This window comes from Tursiops truncatus, chromosome 20 (assembly GCF_011762595.2).
Source record: "Tursiops truncatus isolate mTurTru1 chromosome 20, mTurTru1.mat.Y, whole genome shotgun sequence".
In the NCBI taxonomy this organism is placed as follows: Eukaryota; Metazoa; Chordata; class Mammalia; order Artiodactyla; family Delphinidae; genus Tursiops; species Tursiops truncatus.
Window position 1 is genome coordinate 31,349,972 of NC_047053.1, and position 18,268 is coordinate 31,368,239.

The window sequence follows — 18,268 nt, forward strand, 5'->3', positions numbered from 1 at the left end:
ATAAATAAAAATAACCAATTTGAGGGTCATAAACACATATATTTAAAATTTTAAATCATTTTTATTATACAATTGTATTAGTTTCCTAGGGCAGCTGTAGCAAAGTACCACAAACTGGGTGGCTCAAAACAACAGAAATTTATTATCTCACAGTCTGGAGGCTAGAAGTCCAAAATTAAGATGTTAGCAGGGCCTTACTCCCTCTGAAATCTACAGGAAGGAATCCTTCTTTTTACCTAACTTCTGGTGGTAGCCCTCAATCCTTGGTATTCCTTGGCTTGCAGTTGCATCACTCCAATCTCTTTCCATCTCATCATGTGGCTTTCTTCCCACTGTTTCTGTCTTGTCTTCTTATAATTAATCATATTGGGTTAAGACCCACCCTAATGACCTCATCTTAACTTGATTATATCTGCAGAGACCCTGTTTCAAATAAGGTCACAATCATGGGTACTGAGGTTAAGACTTCAACATCTTTTGGAGCGGGGGAATATAATTTAACCCATAACAGATGGTCAGAGGCTTCTAGCAAATATTCCCCTTAAGAGAATCAGCCATGACATGTGGGAGGGCAGTTCAACTCATAACAGTAATATTTCAAACATACATGTAGTATATACTTCCACCCAGCTTTATTATTTCTTACCATTGTGTCATATTTGTCCCAGAACTTGTTTTTTAAGAAATAAAAGATTATAGCCAAGGTGAGGCTCTTTCTCAGTATCCCTCCATATTCCCATCCACATTCTTCCCTTGACAGAAGTAACCACTCTCATGAAATTGGTGATCTTTCATTCCTCATGCAGGTCTTTATACATTTATGACATTTGTATGTATCCTTAAACATATCTTCAACTGTTTTACGGGTTTAAAACTTTTAAAATAGATAGTATACTATACAGGTTTTGCAATTTGCTTTTTCCCCTGAATATTATTGATATTTACCCATGTGGAAACACTTAGTTCCTTTATTCTAACTGCTATATAGTATTTCATTGTGTGTGTGTGTCTCAGGTTACCTATTTTTTTTGTTGATGGACATTTATCTTTTCTTTCCTAAATTTTGCTATTACAAAGAATACTTCAGTGTATGTTGTACCTTATGCATGTATGTATGAGAGTTTCTCACAAGTGGAGGTAGAGTTGCCTAGAAATTGAATTTCTAGCATAAATATTCATCTTTACTAGATTTTGGCAAGGTGTTCTCTGAAGTGTTACAGTAATCTATACTCATTAACAGTATATAAGAGTTCCTGTTTATCCCAGTTTATTGCTAACACTTGGTATTGTCACACCCAAACGTTTTTGCAAATTTGGTATTTGAAAAGATACCACATTCCTGTTTTAATTAGCATTGTTTTTTTAAGGAATAAATTAAATTATATATTTATAAAGTGCTTGGCACTAGTAATCACTCAATAATTGTTACCTATCTCTTCCCTCCCTACTTCCACCAGAGTACGTTTAATCTATGATAAAATTACTTTATTCTTTCTTTCTCCTAGACATTTTTAGTCTTTTTGCAAGTGAATCCGGGAGCTATGTTATACGGGAAGAAATGGAAAGAATGCTCCATGTGGTGGATGGTAAAGTCCCAGATACACTCAGGAAGTGTTTCTCAGAGGTATATTTAAAGATTTACATTTCATCCCTCCCTGTGGACAAAGTATTAACTCTTAGTTGTATAATGAATTTAGCTGTGATGAATAGATGTTTATGTGTAGTATATTCTTGACATTTTTCTATTTAATGTTTGATGCTTTAACGATTTGTGTGCTATGCTCGAAGGTGCATGACACTACTGCTGTGTTTGTGAATCTGAAAATTCCCAATTCCCAATAAAGGCAACTGTCTATACTTAACGGTATAATGAAACATACTCCTCCACTGTCACACCAGCACACATACAGACACACACACAGGTGATCCTGCAGAAACAGCATTGCTTAGGTTGTGGTGCTCATTGCTTTTCATCATGAGCATGTAGATATATCACTCACTGGCCTTGAGCCATAGGTGACCTCTATGATCCATCAATGCCTATTTTATCATTTATTTTACTTAATTGATTTGCATAGTGAAATATTTGGGTTTTAAAAATTTGTCATTTTCCTGTTTTCATAAATAATATATTTTCATTGTAAAAAAACTTTAACAACAGAAAATGTGTATCTTTAACAGAGAAAATTCTTTTATTTCTTTTCAGAGGTCTGCTAATATGGGAAAAGTCCCAAGAGATGGCAGAGTAAAGTCCTTTTACAAGTTTCTGATTCTTTCCTGCAGCACTCAGTGCTGTATGATTTCTTATGGGTGACTATTTGACCCACTTCCATTTCACTTTCACTGCTCTTGGTTTTATTCAGAGAGTTTTAATTCAATTTAGTTTAGTCACCTTCCTAACTATATAAGCATTGATTGTTAATACCCCAGCCATATGTGGTTCTTTTTTTTTTAATATAAATTTATTTTATTTATTCATTTATTCTGGCTGTGTTGGGTCTTCGTTGCTGTGCGCGCGCTTTCTCTAGTTGCAGCGAGCGGGGGGCTACTCTTCCGTGCAGTGCGTGGGCTTCTCATTGTGGTGGCTTCTCTCATTGTGGAGCACAGGCTCTAGGCACACGGGCTTCAGTAGTTGCGGCATGCAGGCTCAGTAGTTGTGGCTCACAGGCTCTAGAGCACAGGCTCAGTAGTTGTGGCTCACGGGCTTAGTTGCTCTGCAGCATGTGGGATCTTCCCGGACCAGGGATCGAACCCATGTCCCCTGCATTGGCAGACGGATTCTCAACCACTGCGCCACCAGGGGAGCCCATGTGTGTGGTTCTTATATCTCTTTGGACTCTCTGGCTTTACCTTTAGCTTTTCATCACTCTGGCTTTAAGTTTCCTCTGTGTTGATAGCACCTGGAGATTTCCCTTTCTTGCTTTTGAGCTTGGCTAAGCAGTTTTTGGTAGTAGTTATGGTGTTACATTTTACTAAACATTTCTGTGTGTTTGGTGCAGAAGGATTGTCCTCCTGCATTTTTGGTTCTTACTTATTGACTGGAAGTTGCTGTGATGGTATTTCAGTACCTCAAGACAAACTAGATCATTTTTTTTTCCCCTAATAAAATTTGCTGACCAGAAAAAAAAACTGATCTCATCTTTACAGGCCTGATTACTTGAATTTTTCACAGAGATGTTAAGTGCTTGCTCATTTCTGGGGAGAATTATATATACATATATATATATATTTTTTTTAATATTTTATTTGTTTATTTTGCCATGTTGGGTCTTAGTTGCGGCATGCGGGATCTTTTGTTGAGGCATGCGGGCTTCTCTCTAGTTGTGGTGTGAGGGTTTTCTCTCTCTAGTTGTGGCACGCAGGCTCCAGGGCACGTGGGCTCTGTAGTTTGTGGCACACGGCCTCTAGATGAGACGCGCAGCCTTAGTTGCCCCGTGGCATATGGGGTCTTAGTTCCCTGACCAAGGATTGAACGGGTATCCCCTGCATTGGAAGGTGGATTCTTTACCACTGGATACCAGGGAAGTTCCTATTTTTTTTCATTTTAATAAGGTTTATGCAGACATTACCATTTTATAGATGGGGATTAAATGTGGTTAGCCACCCAGTTCTCTTATAATTTAGGCACAATAGCAGGTACATATATTAGATAATAATTAGTGCTATAGGGAAAAATAAAGTAGACTACAGGGCATAGGTGGTGATGGAGAGGAGGTAGCCAAGTGTAGGTATTTTGTATAGTATAGTTAGGAGAGGCTTATCAGAGAAAGTGACATTTGAACAAAGAATTTTAAGGAAGTGAGAGAGAAAACCCACGCGGATATCTAAGGAAAGCATTTTTCATGAAGAGAATATAGCAAAAGCCCTCAGGGGAAGTATGCTTGACTTGTTCAAGGAACAAGAAGAGGTCAATTTAGCTGGAATGGAATGAGCAAGGGAATAGTAGGAAATGAAGCTACAGAGGTTGGGGGACGGGGTGGGATGGGGTAGGGAGATTACACATGGCCCTGTAGGACAGTGTGAGTTCTTCAGCTTTCACCCTGAGTGAGACAGAAATCTTTAGAGGTATTTGAGCAGGAAAATATATGAGTTTTTGTTGCTGTTGTTTAATTACTTTTTTTTTTTTTTTTGGCTGCGTTAGGTCTTCGTTGCTGTGCGCGGGCTTTCTCTAGTTGCAGCGAGCAAAGGCTACTCTTTGTTGCGATGCATGGGCTTCTGATTGTGGTGGCTTCTCTTGTTGCGGAGCACAGGCTCTAGGGCGCACAGGCTTCAGTAGTTGTGGCTCGCGGACTCTAGAACACAGGCTCAGTAGTTGTGAAACATGCACTTAGTTGCTCCGCAGCATGTGGAATCTTCCTGGACCAGGGCTCGAACCCGTGTCCCCTGCATTGGCAGGTGGATTCTTAACCACTGCACCACCAGGGAAGTCCTGATTACATTTTAAACGTCATCATTTTGGCTCTCATGTAGAAAGTACACTGAACAGAGTCTGATTAAGGTATCTGAATAATCCAGGGAAGAGGTCATGGTGTAACAGTGAGGTGATGAGACTTTTCAGATTCTGCATTTATTTTGAAGGTGGAGTTGACAGGACCATTTCTTGTATTGATGATGGGCTGTGAGTGAAAGAGAAAAGGATGATTAAGGTGTTTCGCTTGATTTAGTAAATGAATGGAGTTGCCATTAACTGAGCTGGCTAACGCTATAGGAGAGGGAAGTTGGAGGTTTCAAAAGCAAGAGAAGTTTAAGAAATAATTAGAGAATCATATTAGACATTCGGGTGGAGTGGTAACTGTGCTTTTTGACATATAAGTTGGAGTTCAGAGGAAAGGATTTGTTGGCTTATAGATGTGGATGAGGTCATCTAGGAGTGAATTAAGATAGAAAATGGATTGGAAGACTGAGTCCTGTACTCTGACGTATGGCGAGATGATGAAGAATCAAAACAGGAGCCTAAGGAATAGCTTGTGAGGAGGAACGAAAGAGAATGGTGTCCTAGAAGCCAAGAGATAAAAATGTTTCAAGAGGAAGGAGTATTTAACTACATCAAATAAGCCGAAAGATCAAGTGAGTTGTCCTTTGATCACTGAGAAGTGATCATTAGATTTGACAACGTGAAGTGTAGGTGATTGGTGTAGGTCCTGTGGAGTTAAAAAATCACTGGAGTCAGGATACTAGAAGGAGTGTGCTCATAAGAGGAAATTGTGACAGGGAAAGTGGAATGCTTAAAATTGCATTTATTGGAAAGGGAATGGATTTATAATAAAAATATCAATATAAGACTATGGTAATAAATGGTTGGGTTAGTCTTGTATGAAGGACAAGACCTATGGAAGAGGGAGGATCAAAGAAATGAGAGGCCTAGGTTTTGGGATACTCGTGTATAGCTGTTTAAATCATTAGGTACTCAAGGTTGATTTTAAAAAAACAAAAAAACAAGACTGTAAATGGGCTAATTTTACCTAATTCAACTATTTGATGTATTTATCTGCTGTAATTTCTGAGTAATGTGTGTGATGTGATCCAGACCCTTGCTTTTCAAGTTACCATGTTTCAGTAACTTGAAATGAAGGAAATCCATATAGGACTTATATTGTTTTTTTCTTACTGAATTTTTTTGGTTGTTGATTCTCAAGGTGGAAATTCGTATTTTACATTGTTCTTCAAAGATGTATCAGTTTCAGAAGTTTGTTTATTTTTATTTTTTTTTTGCGGTACGCGGACCTCTCACTGTTGTGGCCTCTCCCGTTGCGGAGCACAGGCTCCGGATGCGCAGGCTCAGCGGCCACGGCTCACGGGCCTAGCTGCTCCGCAGCATGTGGGATTTTCCCGGACCGGGGCACGAACCCGTGTCCCCTGCATCGGCAGACGGACTCTCAAACACTGCGCCACCAGGGAAGCCCAAGTCTGTTTATTTTTAGTTGCCTTTTATAGTACTGGAAAATTTTTTTTCTAGACTGCTATTATGACAGTTTATAAAAGGAGACTTCCCCTTTACTTCCCTTATTTAGAGCCATGATTCAAAAACATAAAAAGTCAGGTTTGGCAGATGGAATTTTGGTGCTACCAGTTATATGGAGTGATCCCAATGGGCAAGTGGATTTCAGAGATTGCTTTATATTTCACTAAGTCGGCCAGGCAGCGAAGTGTATAGTTTAGGCACAGAGACTTTGGAGCCTTGACTACCTGGGTTCAATCCTATCTCTGCCACGGTATAACCTTGAATGCATAACTTTTTGGAGCCTCAGTTTTCTCGTGTGTAAAATGGGGATAATAGTATCTCCTATAGAGGGTTGCTTGAGGATTAAATGAATATAAAAATATTTAGAATGGTGCTTAGGGCATTGTAAATACTCAATAAATATTACCTATATGTGAAGGTGGTAGAATAATAGGCAGCTTCTTTCTTTCTTAATGGTACATGAAGGTGCATCTTATAACATCATCTTAGTTTCACTGAAACCATTGAAACTACCACGTTCAACTGAATCTAAGATGCCATCGATTAATAACGTGCACCTTTATGTATTATAAAGAACAAAAAACCTGCGAGTTACAATTGAAGGGTATTATTGATTTTAAGACTTTTCCCAATGTCAGAGATGTTAACTTGTAAAAATTAGTAGACTACAGGGCATAGGTGGTGCCCTTGCATCAGCTTGTAGGGTTTATACTGCAAACCCTCTTTCTAGACTAAATGTAGGGTAGAGAAAGAATATGGCTATGATTCTCTAAACATGTTGGCAATGTCCTCACATCCCTGCGGCAAGTCTGAATGCCATATTCTTCCATGTAGAAAAACAAGACTTCCAATGTTGTCTTGATCGCTTGGATTGCACTGTTAAGTGTTCTGAAACCATGAGGCTTAAGCATGTTGCTATACTTAATAGGATGCTACTAACAATATAGAAATTATTTCTACCATAACTCTTTTAGGTTCTAAGTTAATCCCTTAATATCTCCATCAGGATTAGAGCTGCTAGGCTCCTGAGTGTCATTAGAGCTGCTAGGCTCCTGAGTGTCATTCTTCATTGTATTTCTATGTGGGTTGCTTCTGCCTTTTTTCTCATAGAAACATCTGGCCCTCCCTCTACCTGGGTCCTCTTGTCTTCCAGTCAAAGAGATTGACTTACACAGCCATATGACGTTCTTTCTCAGCCTGGATACTTTTTTTCTCCAGAGATTTAGGAAGACAAATACTTGGAAAGAAAACAAAGAAATAGAAATCTCCTTGCTTCTTTTTGTATTCTAGTTGACTTGTGAATACATGTTTTCAGTGATGTCTTTTGGAGGAGGACTCCTGGATAGATTTTAATTCGCCAATGAAATTTAAAAGAATATTTAAATTCCATACATATTTAATTAAAATATGCTAATTCTGACCAATTGAAGTACTGAAGAAGAGGGATGAAGCAAGTGAAAAGTTGGTTTTATTAAATATTGAAAGAAATTCAGTTTACTGATTTCAGGATATACCTTAGCAAATAAAATGTGACTTATTAGTAGAAATGCACTGCTTTAATGAATTGATGAAATAATTTGCAATTAACATATAGATTTTATGCAAATGAAAGTTCTGAAGTACAATTATATTTGAAAAATTTTATTTCCAGGTATATAGCCTATAGTGATATTTAGATAATTCTTCCTTTATAGATAGTAGAAGGGTAAATGTCAATTAAATGCAAATTTCAAGTTGTATAAGTTCCAAGTAGGTACCTTAAAATTTGACTAAACCTATGTTTTCTTGTTTTAATTTTAGGGCGAAAAGGTAAACTATGAAAAGTTTAGAAATTGGCTTCTTCTAAACAAAGATGCTTTTACCTTCTCTCGTTGGCTACTGTCTGGAGGTGTATATGTGACCCTCACTGATGATAGTGATACTCCCACTTTCTACCAAACTCTGGCTGGAGTCACACATTGTAAGTAATGGCATTTCATTGTGTTCTGTTCACTTTTTAATACAATTGCCTGGTAATACGAGAAAATGAGAATTTGCCTTTTATCAGTGGGTTTTTTCTTCCAAAGTATAGTAAAATGGAATACTGGAGGCTTGAGTACATAGCTGAAAAGGAAAACTCTCTTTTTTGTCTACTCACTGAATACTTTTGTACTCCAAATGTGTGGGGTATTTTTTTTTCCCCACACCAAGCAATTCTCCAGTGCTCTATGGATACCAACTGGGTGTCCTGCATCTCAGTTCAGTCTGACACTGTCTACCTGGGGTTAGCACAGACCCCACAGTTTTAGGGCTCAGTCTCGAAAGACTGACCCTCTGCTCCCCACTTCAGACGCCAAGTCCAGATTGTGACCTGTGCTTCTGACCAACCACCTATAAATGAGACTTCCCATGACCCCCTCCTTGGGTTTGGTAATTTACTAGAACAGTTCACAGAACTTCAGGAAACAGTTACATTTACTGATTCATTATATAATAAAGGATATGTTGAAGGATACAGATGAACAGATACATAGGGCAGGATCTGGAAGGGCCCCAAACACAGGAACTTCTGTCCCCGTGGAGCTGTGATGCCCCAATTCTTCTGGCATGTAGATGTGTTTACCAGTCTAGAAGCCCTCCAGACCCTGTGCTTTGGGGATTTTTGTGCAGGCTTATTACATAAGTATGCCCGATTATTAACTACATTCTAGTTCATCTTCCCTCTCCAGAGAATGGGAATGGGGCTGAAAGTTCCGAGTTTCTAATTATGGCTTGGTCTTTCTAGCGACCAGACCCTTTCTAAGAGCTTACCAAAAGTCATCTCAGACATTAAAACAAAAGATTCCTATCACCCAGAAAATTGCAAGGAATTTAGGAGCTCTGTGTCAGAGATTCCTATCACTCAGGAAATTACAGGAATTTGGTCAAAGACCAAATATTAGCAGGAACCAGGGTCAATATTACTATTTCACAATAGCCCTCTACTAATTGTCCTTAACCAAGCTGTATTAGTTTCCTAGAGCAGCTGTAACAAATTACTACAATCTGTAAACTGAAAAAACAGAAATCTATTCTCTCACAGTTCTGGAAGCTGAAATCAAAGTGTTAACAGAGCCTTGTTCCTCCTGAAGGCCCTAGGGAAGAATCTTTCCTTGTCTCTCCCAGCTTCTGGTGACCCCAGGCTTTGCTTGGCCTGTAGCAGCCTCCGTCTTCCCATGGCCTTCTCTCTGTGTGTGTCTATGTCCTCTCCTCTTCTTTTAAGCACACCAGTCATTGGATTTAGGGCCCAGTCTATATTCAGGATGATTTTAACTCGAGGGCCTTAATTCATTACATCAGCAAAGACCCTATTTCCAATAAGGTCACATTCTGTGATTGCAGGTGATAATGAATTTTTGAGGGACAGTATTTAGTCCTCCACAACACAGGCCTAAGTGTTAACTTCTACTGTTCTTCTTTCCTGTGGTTACAGAATTGTACCTACACTGGGCTTTTGCTTATGCTACTCCTTAACACTAGAATGAATGCCTTTCCCTTTTATTCTCCCTATAAACCTTAGTCATCTTTGAAGACTTAAATCACATGCTGCTTGGTTTTCATAAAACATTTTCTTGCCTTCCTGTGAGAAATCATCTCTCCTTCCTCTGAACTCTCATAACACCATTTTTGTACCCTTCTTGAATGAACTTATCACTTTTGTCCTTGTATTATAATTATTTATAGCATTCCATTTATTTGTACATGTCATCTCTCTTAAATCATAGAGTCTGTATTATTTTTCTATTCACCTTGTGTCAAGCCTTAAATAAGTATTTGTTGACTGAGTAGAGGACCTTGGGTATCAAGTGCTATTTGTATCTATTTGTTCATATAATTTATGAGTTGGCTACTAGTTATACACCAGCTACTTTCCCCCTCATTTTCATTCCATTGTCACCAGAAGTTCTGACAGATAAATTCTGGCATGAATAGGCAATGAATTTGATGTTCCTACTTTTCAGTGCCCCCGCCTGAATATATATATATATTTTTTTTTTTGAGAAATAATACTCATGTGGTATTTAGGAGTTCTTCGGACTGAGTCAGACACTCTAGCCCTGCTACTTATTATTCATGTAGCTGCGGGAAATTTAATCTCTATGAACTTCTTTTTTCATCTGGAAAACAGGGATAATGATACAACTGTACCTCATAGATATGTTGTAAGGAGTGTGGGGAAGGAAAAGTATTTTCCTCTACTTATCTTGGTTTCATTGGGTGGGGCCCTTTAAATTAGACTAACAAAGATAACAAGAAAAAAACATAAGCTTACTTTGTTACTATTGATACTTAACTAACTTACTTATGTACCAGAACTTTCAGTGATGAGTAACTCAAAGGGGTGGTTATAGCTTGAGCTTATATAGCATCTTAGCAAAGAGCAATAATTTTATGGAGATGTGACAAGACAAAAGAAAAGGACTTTGAGCTGCTAGGGATGGCATATTGTGGGAAGGCAAATACATGGAGGAACTGTTGATTGATATGGCTGGTTAATAAGGTTTATTATGTAGATTCTTTCCTTTGGTGCTATCTCCAGGTTGATAAGTATCTAGAGTGGTCTCTGTTGATTAACTTCTTCCTGGTAGAAGGGCAGGTAAGACATCTTTATAAATTAGGCTAATAGGGGGAGCTGGAGAGCTTTTTTTTTTGTATCAGCTTCTTCTCAATTGCCTTCAACTCAAAATAACCCTTATGCTAAAGTGGCATGTTTGGGGTGGTATATGGTGCTACCCTTCAGGAATACATGAGATAGTACCTTTTTTAAGGGACTCAGCATTATGCCTGGTATAGAACAGGTAGGTGCTTTACAATGAATATGCATCCTCTTTTTTTTTTTTTTTTGGCTGGGCCCTGCGTGCGCTGCATGAGGGATCTTAGTTCCCTGACCAGGGATCAAACCCGTGCCCCCTGCAGTGGAAGCATGGAGTGCTAACCACTGGATCATCAAGGAATTCCCTGCATCCTTTTGTATTAGTGAACACTTGGCTTGGGAATGTCAGTGAGCTTCATCCCACTTTCTCCAGAGAGTAATTGTTTTGGGAGCAAGCAGTTTTCTAAGAGAGGACTGTAGATCAGTACAAAAATTAACTCATCCATGTCTGTGGGAAGAAAGTGTTTTCTTACCAGTTTGCTTTCTTTTATTTTAGAATTTATAAAAATAAAGAACAAAAATAAACTAGTACAACAGACAACTCATTTGCTGCTGGCTTCAGCAAATGGCTCCTTTCTCAGTGGGCTTTCCTATGAAAGCATTATGACAAAGTCAGAATTACTGCTAAATTTCTTACAGAAATTCTGACATGGGTAGGTTTACATTCTGATGTCTGTGATTTATCATATTATTTATAAATTCTCAGCTTCTGTGGATGTCTTTGCAGGCTCTTTCACTCAAAGAATATTTGGTACATTGAACTTTTCAAATAATGTGTCAGGAATGTGGAAACACGGGATAAAAATAGAGAATGTTATTAACTGATTTATAAGTAAACAGAAAATATTTATTTTAAAGCATCACTGACTCCATTTAAATTTGTGTAATGACCCAAGGTATCTAGGAAACAAAAAGGAGTTACAATTTTTCACTTGTAAATAACATTTATGTTAGAGTGCAGATGCCTTTAATTACTTTTTCACATACGATTATAAAGTAAAATTTGAAGTCACAGTAAGTTGAACATACTGCCACTTTTAATCAAATTTTTTCTCTTTCGTGTAAATCACAAATGAAACTGGGGCGCTATTTGCATTCAATACAGAGTTAGAATAACTAACTGATTTGATTTAGACAAGATTTTAGACTTTGTCATGGCCAGTACAGTTTTTAGAACTTCAGATTCCAAACTATTGTTACCTTACCTTTTATTTAAGTTTAAGAAATTGAATTAGAACTTCTTTTGGCTGCACCGCCTTGCAGGATTTTAGTTCTCCAACCAGGGATTGAACCTGGGTCCTCAGTAGTGAAAGCACTGAGTTCTAACCACTGGACTGCCAGGGAATTCCCTGAATTAGAACTTTAGCCAAAAGTCCAAGTTTTTATGCTTGAGTAGATCTTAACTAGATTTTTATCAAGACTGATATATTTTTCTTTTATAATTTGCTGTTTAAATACCTAAGGTTAGATTTCCTAAAAAGATTTTTTTCGTCAAATATATAGTGTTTTTAATGACAAGTTAATTTTTAAACATTTTGATATTCAGAATCAGAGAACATATATAGAGAACATAAACATGTTCTATATAGTTAAATGTTTGAAATAGTTTGGTACAAGTTTATTATTATTATTATTGATATCTGAAAGAAGATCCTACTTTCTAAGACTAACTAGTCATTTGGCTTTTTCTTGTAATAGCCTTTCCCCACCCATTTTGTTCATGGTTATTTAGCACTACATAGTGTTGGAATTTGGAGCCACAGACTATAAACTCAAAATGTAATTTGTTTTAATCAGCTTTTTACAAATTTAGTTCAGTGTATCAAATCCCCTACTATTGTACATGCATAGTCCTATCCAATCACAGTCTGGCATCTCTCTGCTTGAGTTTGAAGGCTCATCCTTTAGATGCTAACCTTTGAAACGTCTACATTCTAACCGAACTGTCTACTAATTCTAGGTTGAACTGCCATCTTTAACACTCTTTTTTTGTCACTCACTGGAAAGTAAAGTTCTCTCTTGTTTTTTGTCTTTTATCTTGTGTCCATAGCATAAATCCTTCTATAGGTTATCTATCCTCTTCCTTATTTTTGAATTATAGCAGAATACAACGGTTATTCTTTTTGTTTTTCTGTCCTATCACTACCTGTTTTTCCTAGAGACTTTTACACATGCTTTTTTACTTCTGCTTGCAATATCCTTCTTCTGTCACACTAGTTTTCCTTTCCCTGGTCAACCCTAAGATGTTCTGTGTGTACCTCTTTAAATATCAAGACTTCTAGGGCCTCACTGCTTATGTGCTCCCTGAAAACCCTGTGTCTCTGTTCCTTCATTGTACTTTCCACACTGGATTAAAATGACCCATTTTCTCTTCTATTAGAATCTAAACATAATTATTTTGTTCACTGTCATGTCTATAATTTTTAGTGCAATGTCAGGTACATAAAATGTTTTTATTGAATGTTTGTAGAATATTAAATGATCTTGACATATAGCTCCTGTACTTTTTTTTCCCCAAAAATGCTTTGGAAGGTTCCAACTTACCACATACAGATTGAGCCCTTACTAAAGGAGGCACTATACTCCTTGTACATTATCTCATTTAATCCTTGTGCCACCTCTGAAGTTCATTTTATCGCCATTCTAAAAATGAGGAAACCACAGCTACAAGAAGTTAAAGAAACTTTCTCAAGATCAAATGGCTAATAGGTGCCAAAATTGGGATGTTTGAACCCCAGAGTGCATGCTTAGTATCATTTTAGGATTTGAAGACAGTTTATTGACACACAGTCATTTTTTTCTTTAATCTTTCGTAAGCAGCTTGTAATTGCAGGTAAAAGGAGGTGGTCATGTGATAGCTGTGGTTGTGGTGAGCCATCTTCCTCAGACTCACTTCAGACAATCTTGCAGCTTCACTTTTCTAATTTCCTTTTTTTCCCCTTGGGATACCTTCAAATGATTATTATTTTAAATTTCTCTTTAATAATTAACTTCATTTGATCCAGGCAAGGTCACTGAATGTTTCCCCATTTACCAACAGTGAAATAGGTAATTGGAAGAACTAAGATTTTAAGAACTATGTTTTAAGAACTAATCGAGAGTTTTTTCCTTAATGATGATCATCTTTTCATAGAGTTTAGTTATATTATTTGGAAGAAAATATGTGTGCTAACTCTTTCTTGTAAATATGTTTTTTAGAGTTTCCCTAAAATGTATCATAAGCGTGATTTCTTTTAAGTAGTAGAATCTGGATACTGAGGTAATTAATGTAGTATTTTGGGCTAATTTTAGGGCCATTGAACTCATTTTGATTGGTTTTCTTTTCTTATCTAACTCAAATTTATATAACTCAAATGCTTTATTTTAGCATTTATTATCTCAACTAAAAATATGCATATTATTATATTCCCTTGCCACATTTTAGTTTGCAATGTTAAAGCCTCCTTTCTGTAAGAGAAAAATACTTCAGTGATTCTTAGGCCATAAACTGCCTAGTAAATCTGCATGTCCCTCCTTCATTATCCTCTTATCTGGTTGTAAATGATGTAAGGCTTAAATAGATTGCAGAAGGTCATTGCTTTTGAGAACAGGTTGCTTCCTCAGAAATGTTAAAGAACTGTGTTACTGTTTGAAAATACTTGGATATTTTGCTTGGCTTTGTTTTTGTTTTTGTTTTTAAATAAGAATCCAATTCTGGCATTAAAGAGCAATTTCTGTAGCTGGAGCCTCCGGTAAGGTGGGACTTGATTAGGATGGCCCAAAGGGCAGGCCAGGAACTATTTAGAATGTTGTAGTATGCTACTGTTGTGAACCAGAAAAAATTATATCAATAGGTGGGTGATAAATTCATTCCCATTTAGCTAGTAAAGTATAAGTTTTGATATTTATTTATGAATTGCAAATAGAGTAACTACTGCAGTCGTTAACCTCTAACTTCTTTAAGTGAAAATAAGGTTAGTTATCTTTCCTCTCCTCAGCAATTCAGCTGCCAACTCATGTAAAATATTTGGGTGATGATAATATATATAATTTACTTTAGCATGCTTTTACAAATACTTGATTAACAAATTACAGTCTGTAACTATAAATGAACAGATTGCATAAACTTAAAAGGGAGCTGTAGCCATAACCAATCTGATCATTTTTGTCTTCCAAATATGTTCTACTTACTTGTCTTTCCACATTTCTACTTCAACAAGAAAAATTGTGTTTTTTAAGGAGATTAATGAACTTAGTTTTCAAAGGTAAAAATATTTGGGAGGAAGTTGATATGAATTTTCTGTGTTCTAATTTAATGTATAAACTAAACACCAACTGATCAGAAGTACTCATTGAATACCCATTATATGCTCAGTACCTAGATGTATAAAAATGAGAACATAGTTTCTGTCTTCCACCTTTGGTTTCAGTGTCAGATTTTTTTAATCTGAAGATCTACTACTGGGAAGAAAATTTAGAATTTGAGAAAACTGTTTCTCTGGAGGAACAGATTTCTCTTTCTTTCTTCCTTTCACATAATAAATGGAGTAAACAGACATCTTATTTAGGAAAATGAGGCAGTAATGCTCAATTTATATATCAAACTCCTGTAATTACTCTCCCTATTGCTAAAATTTTAAATTATTCCTTTTAAATAAATTCAGTCATCTGGGTATTTGAAGTAGATGCTTCTGTTAAAAAAAAAAAAAAAAGAAAACTGTGGAAATTCCCTGGTGGTCCAGTGGTTAAGACTTGGCACTTTCACTACAGTGGCCCGGGTTCAAACCCTGGTCGGGGAACTAAAATCCCTCAAGCTGCGCAGCACAGCCAAAAAAACTTTAAGAAAAAAAAAAAAAAGAAAAACCAAAACTGCTAAGGAACAGAGTAAGAATGAATACTTTGAAATCACTGGAAATTTAAAATACATTGTTCTTGTCTTGCCAGGTAACTTGTAAGCTACTTGTCCATTAAATATTTCTGGAGTGCTCAAAATGTACCAGATATTATTCTAAGTTTTAGAATATAACAATGAATAAAATAGACCAAAAAGCCTGCCTACAAGGAGCATATGTTCTAGTTGGAGGAAACAACAAAGAAAACAAATAAGTCTTAGAGAACAAAGTAAAGCAGGGAAGAGGGATGAAGGAGCATCATTGGATGGGGTGCAGTTTAGAAGATCCGAGAATATGACATCGAGTAAAGATCTGAAAGAGTTGTAATAGCCATGCAGGTATCTTGCAAGAAGAGTGTTAAAAAAGTTTTGAAGCAGCATGATTCTGCTTAAATTTTTCTTCTGAAATGATGTTTTTATTCTTAGTGAAATTAACTTCCCCCCCGCTTTTTATGAATTGTCTGTCTTGTACTTGTTAATTTATTGTAGTCTTAATGCTTTTTAATTCCGTATATTGATGATTTAAACTCACTTCTGTTCTTAGCTGCCCACTAGGCTATTCTTTTTTTTTTTTTTTTTTTTTGCGGTACACGGGCCTCTCACTGTTGTGGCCTCTCCCACTGCGGAGCACAGGCTCCGGACGTGCAGGCTCAGAGGCCATGGCTCACGGGCCCAGACACTCTGCAGCATGTGGGATCTTCCCAGACCAGGGCACGAACTTGCGTCCCCTGCATCGGCAGGCGGACTCTCAACCACTGCGCCACCAGGGAAGCCCTAGGCTATTCTTAACTCAGCAGTCAAGAGTGATCCTGTGGGTTGGATCATGTCACTCCTCTGCATTAGATCCTCCAGTGGTTCACAATTTCACTTAAAATCAAAGTCCTTACAGTGGCCTATATAATCTGACCCCCATTTTCTTACTGACTTTTATTTTTGGATATTTGTTTCTTGTGGGGAAATTGCTATTATTGTTATGCTTTTTCTCTTTTATATTTTCTTACATGTATTAATGAGATATAGGAAAAGCATTGATTTTTCTATATTTATTTTATATCCCTACAGGTTTTTAAACTCAATTATAATTTTTAAATGTTTTCTCTTTGAGTTTTTTTGGAATGCATTCTACTTATATGCAAATAATAACCTTGCTTATTTTCTAACATTATACTTCATATTCGTATCTTATTGCATTGGTGAGAATTTTCAGAATCATGTTAAATAACAGGGGAAGGGTTCTACTTTAGGTTGGGAAGTAGAAAGACATGAAGGATCTTCATTCCCATTTTAATAACATGAAATCACTACATAAACCAAACAATCATAATCTTTAAAGCCACTGAAGACATATCAATACAAAGAAATCTTAAAAAAAAAAACAAAACTGAATTCCAGAGGGACAAGTGCTTCCTAGGTAATCAAAGGATATAAAGGTGCTTTCATTTCTGAGGCCAGAGGCTGAGATTGGGGCTAAGGCTGCCAGAAGAGTGAGCCTGCCTGAGGACAGTCTTTGCTGGGATAAGGAGAAGCCAGCCAAACTTTGAAAAACCTGTTTCAGATTTAAATCTGAAGGAACCGCAAGTGCAAAGATAATCATCTCTGCCCTGTAATTCTGTCCTGTGGAAATTTTGCTGAGACTGGGGTTAGGCAGTTTCATGAGCTCATAATTTTGAAGTCTCAAAATCTTGAAGGTTGCAGTCTCAAGGCTCTGTGGTCCTGAGCTGCTGTCATTTTATGGAGTTGCAGTCTTGAAGTCCTGTGGTTATGCAGTTTCAACACAGGGATTGACAAACATTTTCTTTAAAAGGCAAATAGTTAATATTTCAGACTTGTAGGCCATATGGCTCTTTGTTACAATTACTCAACTCTGCCACTGTAACACATTAGCAACCATAAACTAAATGTAAGTACATGGCATTGTTGTGTTCTGATAAAACATTATTTATACAAACATGTATGCAGCCTTCAGGCTGGAGTTTATAGATCTCCAGGTTCAAAAACTAGCAGTTTCTGAGCTCTCCTGAATAGAAATCTGAGCTCACCTTCAGAACATTTGAACTAGAGGTAAACTTAGTCTAACCAAAGCTGCAACTAAACTTCTATCCAAAATCTGTCATGATTAATGATATCAGATGGACATTATGGACTGGGTGTTTCCTGTTTTCATCATTGCTCTGTGTAGATATACTGATTTCCATCTGGTATCATTTAATTTAGTCTGAAGAACATCCTTTAACATTCCTTTTGGTACCGTTCTGCTATTGATGAATTCTCTCAGCTTTTGTTTGTCCAAAAAATACTTTATTTTGCCTTTGTTTTTGAAGGATATTTTCATAGGATATAGAATTTGAGATTAACAGGTTTTTTTTTTTCTCCTTTCAAACCCTTTTTTACCCCATTAATCTTCTGGCTCCCTTGTTTCCGAAGAGAAATCATTGCTTATCTTAGTTCCTGTGTTTGTAATGTATTTTTTCTCCCCTCTCATAATGCTTTTAAGATTTTTACTTTATCAGCAGTTGGATCGTGTCTTGCCTTGGTTTGGTTTTCCTTGAATTTTTCTTGCACAAGTTTCACTGAACTTCTGGATCTATGGGATTATGGTTTTAATCAAATTTGAAATTTTTTCAGCTGTTATTTGTTTTAAATATTTTCTGCCCACTCTTTTCTGGGACCCCAGTAACATGTATGCTATACTTTTGGTATTGTCTTACAGGTCACTAAGAGTCTACTAATTTTTTCAGACTTTTTTTTCTCCTTATGCTTCCAT

General features: G+C 36.9%; 1 protein-coding gene across 2 annotated transcripts in view; it reads left to right on the top strand.

Annotated features, from left to right (window-relative positions):
• USP32 (ubiquitin specific peptidase 32) overlaps positions 1-18,268 on the top strand; it is a 150,792-nt gene that overhangs the window by 55,488 nt on the left and 77,036 nt on the right. For both annotated transcript variants that reach the window (XM_073797726.1, XM_073797727.1), the window contains exons 4-5: positions 1,506-1,624; positions 7,763-7,922. In XM_073797726.1, the coding sequence (XP_073653827.1) occupies positions 1,506-1,624; positions 7,763-7,922 (279 nt within the window). The remainder of the gene's footprint in view (positions 1-1,505; positions 1,625-7,762; positions 7,923-18,268) is intronic.